The sequence below is a fragment of the Schistocerca cancellata genome, chromosome 4, assembly GCF_023864275.1.
Source record: "Schistocerca cancellata isolate TAMUIC-IGC-003103 chromosome 4, iqSchCanc2.1, whole genome shotgun sequence".
Taxonomy (NCBI): Eukaryota; Metazoa; Arthropoda; class Insecta; order Orthoptera; family Acrididae; genus Schistocerca; species Schistocerca cancellata.
Genome location: NC_064629.1, coordinates 272,960,798 through 272,971,858, shown reverse-complemented (window position 1 = coordinate 272,971,858; position 11,061 = coordinate 272,960,798). Strand labels below are relative to the sequence as shown.

Below are 11,061 nucleotides of genomic sequence, written 5' to 3'. Positions count from 1 at the left end.
CTTTCCACCTCACTTTTAAAAGGTAGTCTACGTGAAATCAGCTCACTGATTCTGAATTCCTGTAAAACTAGGAAATAAACGTACAATGCCAGAAAATATGAATGTTTTAATTAGGCCTCTAATTTCAGTTGTGTTTTTGTCTATAACCAACAACATGTGCGGATTACAGTGGGATTAATCCATGTAACAATATTTTCATAGTTTTATCACATTTTCGGGCGTAAATTTCTATTTTTATCAAGAGAGTTTGTGTGTTTTGTGTAATTTTATTTCTCTGTCATAAGACTTTCGGCATTAAGTCAAGTTATAACTGTCTTAATCTGCTCTTCCTCTTTGTCATATTTAATTTTACTTATTTCGGTCGCTAATTACTTAATCATCCATTTTGGAAAATTCAACAAGTCGAATCAGTATTCTTTGATAATAGTTTCACACCAGTAAGCATTGGTGTCTGTAGTGAAAGAACACTAGTTAAATGCCACAGTAACAGCATTGCATTTACTCTTGTTATGGGCAGTGACAAATTATCAATTAGAAAAAAGTGCTTAATTGTGTAAGATAGTTTGTCTAATGTATCATATGTTCACGTGTATATTGCTACTATTTCAAAACATACCACTGAGAGTACATCGCCCCCCCCCCCCCATTATGCAGCTTTTCATAAAGGCAGGTTTCTTACCCTCTCACATCCACAGGTGTTTCTGTACTGTCATTGTAGTGCAAATAAATAGTAACAAGTCCAATCAGAATCTACAAACATTGTAAATGCATTATGAAATGCAATGCAATGCAATAAGTAGGCTGTAAGGTGTAATTGAACAGTTTTTATTTGTTTTCAATCTTTGTTTTCTGTAGGAACAGAAGAAGAGACGACCACCAACACAAAGGCAGCAGACATCAAAATGTACAGTTAATTTAACTGCTACATGCAGAACTCAAGATGAAGCCACTACCAGTGGCTTTCAGGCTGAAGCTTCTCATCCTGCTAATCCCACCACACCATTTAATGTAAATCCTGAAGAAACACCAATTGTGAGGAACCTTAAGAGGGATGTGTCTGTGCTGCTGACAAAAAATGAAAATTACAGGAAGAAAGTCAAAGTTCTTCAGCAATCCAAACGCCCTTTAAAAAAAAAAAAAAAAAGTGGCATGTTTGAGTACAGTGATGGAAGAACTGAGGAAAAAACATTTTGTGGATGAAGACAGTTTAAGTGTTATTGCAAGCATACCTGGAATGCACAAGCAGCTATTGCAACGACAGGCAGCAAAGGCAAACTGTAAGAGTGTACCTCGAACTTACAGCCCTGAGCTACGTTCGTTTGCTCTTACATTAAACTTTTATTCCCCACAAGCGTATAAATATGTTAGACGCTGCTACGACACGTGTCTGCCACATCCAAGAACATTAGCAAGGTGGTACCAGGGTGTGGATGGTGCTCCTGGCTTTACCACGGAGGCATTTGCCATTATAAAATCAAAAGCTTCTCATCAGGGCCAGACTAATAAAATTCTATGCAGTTTGTTAATGGATGAAATTGCAATCAGGCAACACATAGAATTTGATGGAACACAATATTATGGATACATAGATATGGGGTCCTCTGTTGCTATGGATAGTTTACCTGTAGCTAAAGAGGCCTTTGTATTAATGTTAGTTGCAATTAATGGGTCATGGAAGCTACCAGTAGGGTATTTTTTGACATGTGGATTGACAGGGGAGCAGAAAGCTCATTTGGTTAAACAATGCATTAGCCTTGCCAGTGCCAGTGGCATTCAAGTAGTGTCTCTCTCGGGTGACGGTTGTGCCTCCAATATGTCTATGGCCAAATGCTTGGGGTGCAATACTGACGTTGATGGATTAAACACCACCTTTTTTGTTCAGGGTAACAATTTTGAAGTTGCATTTCTGTTAGATCCACCCCATATGCTAAAACTTGTAAGAAATGCATTAGGGGAGAGAAAACATTTTTGGGATGGGCAAGGTAATGTAATTTCATGGTACCTATTTGAACTACTGCATAAGTTACAAGTGAAAGAAGGTCTCCACTTAGGCAACAGCATTACGAGCAGCCACATCAATTTTGTGAATAACAAAATGAAAGTTAGCTGCTCAGCACTTCCGTGGCAGACGCAATGCAGTACTGCTGCGATATGAAGATACCAGGCTTTGAAGATGCTTCTGCTACAATAAAATTTATAAGGATATTCAACTGCCTGTTTGATATATTAAATTCCAGAAGCCTTCTGCAGAATAAGTGGAAGCAGCCTCTGAATGTTCACAATTTCAAGGTTGTTAAAGAATTTTTAATGGAAGCTCAGGCATACATCAAAACACTTACTGTGTGTCAGGGACAAAGAGTTGTGGACAGTAACAGGAAAACAGGTTTCATTGGCTTCCTAGTGTGTATTTCTAGTGTCTTGCACCTCTATACAAAGCTTGGACCACAATCCTCTGCACCTTTGTTGAAGTTCCTCCCCATTTATAAGTGCTCCCAAGATCATTTGGAGATGTTTTGTAGTGCAATCCGTAGTCGTGGTGGATGGAATAACAATCCAACAGCTCGACAGTTCATATCTGCCTATAAGAAACTCCTGATTGACAATGAAATTCGTGAGTCAGACCGAGGCAATTGTATAGCCCTGGAAGAGATCCCTATTTTGACGTACAGTGGTCAGACTATAGAACAACAAATTAATTTCACCACTGAACGTAGGCAATTATTAGATATGGAAACCCATTTGGTGAGCCATGATCATGATTACGTTGAAGCTGAAATGATTCTCTCTGAAGTGGCAACCCATATTGTTGTTTATATTTCAGGATTTGTGGTTCGTCACTTAGAGAGAACTTTACAGTGTGAAACATGCATGTCAGTGTTGCGAGGGGAAGGGAGTCATACTGCCTATTCTCTTATACACAGAAAGAGTAGAGGTGGTTTGATTTCACCATCTGACGATGTTGTGGACATTTGTATGTGTTCTGAAAAAGTATTTAGAAAATACAGTGCTGGAAATAGGAGGGTTCCTGTGAAAGATCTTAATACTAAATGTGTGTCAGAGGTACTTGGCACTTTTCTGTACAAGCCTGTGTTTGAAGAATTGGGAGAGCACATGAAGGATCAGCACCCATTAGATAATCACTTGGTACTGCTGATCAAAGCTATTGCGAAACGGTACCTGCTGACACGTCAGAAACATGCTGCAAAATGTGTAACAGATTCACTCCATGAAAAAAAATTGAGAACAGCATACACCAAATTAGTTCTTTTTAAAGGTCAATAAATTTGTGAACTTTGCTTTCCACACTTCTTTCCTCTATGTTATTTAATTTTCCCTTTTAAAGCTGTGTTTGAGGGTACATATGAAAGCTTTACCCCCTTTTGGAGAACATTTCTGAAGTATTTTAATGAGGTGGTGTGTGCTTCTGGTGGTAGTGCATTAAACAGTTTCTTCTCCAGGGTATATATAGCCATTGTGAATTTTGTAAAGGGCTGGTCAATTATTATTTGTGACGTGTATTTTGATGATGAAATGATTACCTTAATGTGTAGCTATATGTAGTTTAAAGAGTACTGCATTTAGTAATGGAGTTCATTATAATGAGAGTATAGTGGTTTCAGAAGGAAAATTGTGTTTCTTGACTCACACCACTAAGGCTTTCAAGGGCTCATTTGTAAATTGATCCAGGAAATTGGACCACTCCTATGATACACAGCTGTGATCTGAAAGTGTGTGTGTGTGTGTGTTTTTTTTCCCTTCACATTGTTCCTTGGAATTTTTTATCACCAGTTCTAGCCATACTACTTCATGTTCTGATAGATACATAATATTAAAAAGCCCATTTCATACTTATTTTTACATTTGTTATAACACTGTCCAGATATAATTGTCTATTTATTGGCACAAAACATATTATGTAACCTGAGGACATTAAACATATGTAAGTGCTTTGTTGTAACCCAAATGTCAATATTAATATTGTACCATATCCCAAGAGATTAAAATGTTTCTCAAAACTACATTATTTATAACTTTTCCAAAAATTTTGTTAGTCCCACACTTCACATATAAGATTATACGGAATGTTAGTGGATAAGCTATGAGATTGAAACACTGATGATTTGATAATGCAAGAACACAGATTGATAATTTGTACTTTAAAATGTGTTGTAGTGAGTTGAAAAGTACAAAACATCATAGTATGCCATTTATTGTTTCTCTCCTATTTTATCCTTTACTTTTGCAACTTTATCCCATGGAAGTCTGCAGTGTGTTACAGTAATTGTAAAAGGTGAGTGATAAAAAAATATTGTGTAAATGTATACTAGTTAAATGCTATGTGCAAGAAGTGGTTCAATGTGTACCACTGGTTTAAGACATTTTGCTTTATCCAACATTGAAGCATATAAAAAACAGAGGTAGGTTAAAACAGTCAAGGTGCCTTGCTCTTTTCCATTATGTTTTATACATTGCAGTGAAATTTAAGACTATTGCACATATGTACCTATCATCAGCAAGTGTTTAGCTTGACTTGCAGGTTGAAATTTGAGTGTGCATGTTTGCAGGGCATCCTAATTTAATTATTGGTGATTTTAATAGCAGTGTTGTCCTTTACACAAATTTGTGTAATTGAGATTTCTTTAACAGTTCATGAGTAGTATCAAAACTGCTACTTAATGACATGTATTGACTTATACACTAAAGGAAGGTTTCCTAATTATCATCTGACATGTAGGCCTATTGTGCTATTAATAATCACACACAGAGCAACAGTTGTGATTTCATAGTGTTCAGATGTTTAAACCACAATGGTACAGAAAATCCCACTGTGTGTACTTGTACAAGTTTGCTGTGGTGACATTCACCAAAGCCCTATCATATGCTTATTTTTCTTGACACATCCGGTATGTAAACTAGCATAGCTTTCGGGTTCTGCTTTCAGTTTACATCGACACAAATACAGTAAAAGGTGATTTGAGTTTGAAAAGAGCTTTGTACGCTGCTATTTTTCATCATTCGAAGTTCGTATCCAAAAGAAACACTTAAGTTAACAAGACCAAATCAGTTGTATTTCTGGGGCAAAAACGCATTAAAAACAAAACGAAAACACCTGAAAAAGCTATTCTGACGTTGTGTTATGCATGTAAACATTGTAACACTCATCATCGGAAATTATTTCGCAGACATAACGTTAAATATGAAGAACACGCAATTCTAACAAGAGCTCTGTCACTGTTTTGACCAATCAAACATGGCGGCCGACCACGCCCACCGGCTTCAAACAGACGTACAGCAGACGGCCATAGTGCCATCTCCCCTCCTTATACCTCCAAGGTGATGTCGTTTACATAATCTCTGGAACAAAATGGACAAGCGTGCATGTGAGTAAATAATTAATTTTTAAGTGATTATCTCTACCATTTCTCCCTAGTTTGGTTTAGTAGCATCCGCAGTGTGCCTGTAATACGTGATTTGGCTGTTCATGTATTTTCTAGATACGTTTCAACTTCTGTTGGCTGCTTATAAACAACTGCCATTGCACTTACTTCACGAGGTTTTAGGTATTATTGATTGGAAATACAAATTTACATATTTTAGTGGCACTATATAATTCGGCTGTTTGGCAGCATACGGTAGTTCAGTGGGTATTCGAGCACCTACACCGAAATGTGTAGGATAATGGAATGTAGTCAAATTAAGTCGGGTGATGCTGAGGGAATTAGATTAGGAAATGAGACACTTAAAGTAGTAAAAGAGTTTTGCTTTTTAGGGAGTAAAATAACCGATGATGGTCGAAGTAGAGAGGATATAAAATGTAGACTGGCAATGGCAAGGAAAGCGTTTCTCAAGAAGAGGAATTTGTTAACATCAAGTATAGATTTAAGTGTCAGGAAGTCGTTTCTGAAAGTATTTGTATGGAGTGTAGCCATGTATGGAAGTGAAACATGGACGATAACTAGTTTGGACAAGAAGAGAATAGAAGCTTTCGAAATGTGGTGCTACAGAAGAGTGCTGAAGATAAGGTGGGTAGATCACGTAACTAATGAGGAGGTATTGAATAGGATTGGGGAGAAGAGAAGTTTGTGGCACAACTTGACTAGAAGAAGGGATCGGTTGGTAGGACATGTTTTGAGGCATCAAGGGATCACAAATTTAGCATTGGTGGGCAGTGTGGAGGGTAAAAATCGGAGAGGGAGACCAAGAGATGAATACACTAAGCAGATTCAGAATGATGTAGGTTGCAGTAGATACTGGGAGATGAAGAAGCTTGCACAGGATAGAGTAGCATGGAGAGCTGCATCAACCCAGTCTCAGGACTGAAGTCCACAACAACAACAACAAGGACTGGATACCACGTCTCGCCTAAACAGCTGACAGATGTTCAACGCAACACATCCCCTGCCACTGAGGCACAGTTCGCACCAGTGATCACCGTGCAGAATCCCCATTCGTTTCGTGACTTTCCTACAGCCCCGCAAGCACTGGCCCCCGGCCGTTTTCCGAAGCTGCCGCCATTACAACCGGACAACCCAGTGACGTGCTTTACCTTGGTAGACAACATGTTGGACATGCATGGTATTGCGGACGACAGCACTAGTTTTGTGTGTTTAGTGAACCACCTGCATGACCAACCTGATCTCATCAGTGACTTATTGCTGAACCCACCTCAGAGCAACAAATATGCCTCTGGTCGTGCAACTGGCCGTGGTGGTCTCGTGGTTCTAAGCGCGCAGTCCGGAACCGCGCGACTGCTACGGTCGCAGGTTCGAATCCTGCCTCGGTCATGGATGTGTGTGATGTCCTTAGGTTAGTTTAGTTTAAGCAGTTCTCAGTTCTAGGGGACTGATGACCACAGCTGTTATGTCCCATAGTCCTCGGAGCCATTTGAACCATTTTTTCTGCTCGAGCATTACTCATCGAACACCTCTCTCGTCTGCTGGCTGATACGATTCACAACATAATTTATGATGAGATTTTAGGTGACAGAACACCCTCACAGCTGTGGGGGTGCTTGTGTGCACAGGTCAGTACTGAGATCTTCTCCGAACTTAGCGCTCTGGGCATCGTGGTTGGTGAAGCTGCTACAAGAACTATAGTTACATTTGCTTCCACATACCGCAGCGTCACTTGAGGATAAACTACGGCTGCCAGACCAGGCATACACCATTATTCAACACAGCCACCTCCGTCTGCACAGCACAGTGCCTAATACCACTGAGGTTGGTAATCCTGGGGTTTAAATTCCACCGTCGGGCGGTAGAGACTGGGTGCGTGCATATCGTGGACAGCACACGAAACAGCAGCCACCTAGCTGCCAAGACCTGGAACTGCCAGCGGGTCAGCAACAGCCTCTCCCTACCACAACTGGGCTAGGGGCTGCCCACCCTGCCTGACGCTTCGGCTGGTGGGCTGAGTACAGCTGACTCATGCATATGCTGGTTTCACACCACTTTCAGGGACGCTGCTTGCAACTGCCGTCTGCCCTGCGCGTTCCCAAACGCTGCACATGGGCTGCAGTGGGCGCCATGGCCCGCGGATACATGCAGGGGTGCCCACAGAATTGCATTCTGTCAGATCCCCCATCTCATGAGGACATCTGTACACCTTGGATTTAGGTTCACATCGGTATTTTCTCGTTGATACTGGAGCAGACATTAGTGTCATACCTCCCACATTTTCTGTAAAGGACACGACACCAACCAAACTATCCCTTTGATCAGCAAATAAGTTGACACTTCGTGTCGAGGGTTTGACCAAGTTACTTATTGAACTCATATCTGACAAACAGTTCACTGGGTCCTTCTACGTGGCTGATGTCAAAGATCCAGTATTAGGCATTGACTTCCTTTTCCATTTCGGACTGTCTCCAGATCTTTAGTCAGCTGCATTATTGCACCACAACTCGTCCACTCAATTTGCATGTTCAGTCGCCTCTTCAGCCCCCCTTCCCCGTCAGCTGCCCGATGACTCCAACACAGCTCCCATCGAGTGCTCTTCATTGGCGGACAGCCTCACAACTTCCATTGCCCAGCTCCAGCCCGAACGCCCTGCAGTCGCCGATCTCTGTGCTCACAACACCAAACTGAACCATGCCGTATTGTCAGCTACGCAAGCCCTCACCGAGGCACGATGCCTCGTACAATGCCTGTCAACACTGCCACCATCCAACACCCGAGATGCACCTCGTGGATCTTTGTCGCCACCAACGCAGACAGCTTCCGTGGCGCATCAGGTTAGTGACTCTTGTGTGCTACCGATTCCCATTCATGACACCCCCGTTCACACCAATGTGCGGACGGTATTAGACAATTACCCCATACCTCACATACAATTCTTTGCATAAGTACTTCACGCAGCATGCATCATGAGTGTCTTGGAATGCCGCACGGCATATTTACAGATACCAATGGAACAGAGTGACATACCAAAGACAGCAGTGATCACACCTTTCGGCCTGTACGAATTCTGTTACATGCCTTATGGTCTCAAAAACGCAGCCCAAACTTGGCAGCATTTTATAGACTCACTTCTTTTTAACTACACATATTGCTACGCATAACTCGACGACATACTAATTTTCTCCCCTTCTGACAGGGAACATGAACTCCACCTGGCCACAATACAGGACTTATTGACACGTAACGGAGTCAAGATCAATAATGACAAGTCACAACTCTGCTGCACTGCTGTCACCTTTCTGCGGTACACCGTCCCCTCGGACGCTATATGCTCCCTGCAGGAGCGGGTTGACTGCATTTGCGATCTACCCCTCCCAGTGTCGTTTCGCAAATTACGCCGGTTTTTGGGAACTGTCAATTTCTACTGTCGTAACCTGCCAATGACGGCAGCCATTCAAGCCTCTTTGTTTGATGCATTGGCTGGGAAGCAAACCTCGGGCAGTCGCCGAGTACTGTGGTCTGACAACATGGTGAGAGCTTTTTAAGACCTTAAATCAGCGTTAGCACGTGGTGTCACTTTCACCCACCCTTTGCCAGATGCCTGCATCTCTATTACAGCGGATGCAAGTGATTTTGTAATCGGTGCAGTCCTCCAACAGCATGTCAATGACACGACTCAACCCCTCCGGTTTTTTCCAAAAAAAATATCTACAGCTCAACGTAAATGGTCAGCATTTGACAGAGAATTGCTTGCAGTTTATGAAGCTGTAAAATATTTCTGCACATACATCGAAGGAAGGAATATAACAATTTTCACGGAATATCGCCCCCTCACGGAGGCTATCCATAACCCCTCTGCTGACCTTCCCCCACGTAGGTTCTGGCAAATGGACTTAATTTGCCAATACACAACAGACATCCGTTACATTCGAGGTTCAGAAAATGTGGTGGCTGACTACCTATGACGTATCACTGCAATTTCATCCCCCAGTAATTTCGACGAATTGGCCCACTTACAGGACAGTGACACCGAATTGCACAACCTCCAACAGGACCCAGATACTTCCATTCAGATCGTTTCGTGTAACCTACCAGGCTCCGCCAAGCCACTGTGGTGTGATACATCCATGGGCACTGCTCGGCCTATGTTCCCCCTGCGCTGTGTCACCAAGTGTTCACTACTTTAAATAACCTGGCACATCCTGGTGCTAAGGCTACTACGCGCCTGGTTACAGAACGCGTTGTGTGGCCCGGTGTGAAAAGGGATTGTCATACTTGGGCTCGTGCTTGTTTACAGTGCCAGTGCAGCAAAGTTGGCAGGCACACACAGCCCAGTCTAGGTAAATTTCACATCCTGAAAGGCCGCTTCCGTCACATACATGTGGATCTCGTAGAACCATTACCCATGTCTGATGGTTTCAGGTATATCCTGTCCGTCATTGACCACTTTACACGTTGGGTGGAGGCAATACCCCTGCAGGACATCACAGCAGATTCCATATCATGCGCATTTGTATCCTCCTGGATAGTTTGATTTGGCTGTCCTACATCCATCACCACCAACCAGGGAAGACAGTTTGAATCCCTGCTGTTTAACAAACTCTGCTTCCTCTGTGGGGTGGACAGATTCCGCACTATGACTTACCACCCTCAGAGCAATGGACTGGTTGAGCGGTGGCACAGAACTCTGAAAGCGGCACTCACGTGCCATGGTGGTGAGTGGTGCAACGCCCTCCCCTGGGTTATGCTAGGAATACACACGGCTTACAAGACAGACCTCCAGGATTCACTTGCAGAGCTCGTGTATGGCGTGACCCTAGTTCTCCCCTCAGAGTTCATCAATGACGAAGCAATCGCCGACCTATCTGACCTCCCCATGCTAGATGAGCATGTCCGGACACACATAGCTGCGATCCGCATGCCCCCTCCACGACCACATACCCACCCTCGGGTGTTCCTGCATTCGGCACTGGACTCTTGCGAGTTCATTATGTTACGTGATGACGCAGTCAAACCGGCATTACAGCCACCTTACTCTGGCCTGCATAGAGTAGTGGCTCGCACGGACAACACTATGGACACTCTCGTCAGTGGTTGCCAGCAGACAGTTTCCCTCCAATGCGTGAAACCAGCCTGGACGATCGAGGAATTTAACCCCCCCCCCCCCCCCCGAGTCGAGTGTTCTTCCATGAGGTGATGTCCTCGAACTCACACAGATGACTCACTCCCCTGCGCCCCACCATGATCGTATGCGCACCGACCCTACACCTGTGGGCAAGTCAGTGGTTGCGTACGATGATACTCTACCCTCGTTTCAAACAGGCACTGTATGTGACAGTCCACAACCTCAGGATCAACCACATGTTGCGTGTGACATTACACTGTCCAAGTGTTGGCTCACAATACCCCCAGAGAGTGTTCCAATGTTTCTCCTGAACTACGTTACTTTTCTCCCCGCCCCCGTAGTGCTCCCTACATCCACTGTCGAGGAAATTTGCATCACAATCAATGCCTCTGAGTGAACACGCAACGAGCTTTCCTTGGAGCTCCACGAGGGATCCATCTTCGTCCTCCGCATAGGGGACACTTCATGTGGGTCCACACCCTTGTCACACATCACCATGCTGTGCACAGTCCCTATCCTAAATGGGGTGGATACGGC

General features: G+C 43.3%; 1 protein-coding gene across 1 annotated transcript; it reads left to right on the top strand.

The window, feature by feature from the left end:
- The first annotated feature begins 2,151 nt into the window (after positions 1 to 2,151).
- On the top strand, positions 2,152 to 3,282 carry LOC126184099 (uncharacterized). Its single transcript, XM_049926460.1, has one exon. It carries the CDS (start codon positions 2,152 to 2,154, stop codon positions 3,280 to 3,282), a length of 1,131 nt encoding a protein of 376 aa, XP_049782417.1.
- Positions 3,283 to 11,061: the final 7,779 nt, after the last annotated feature.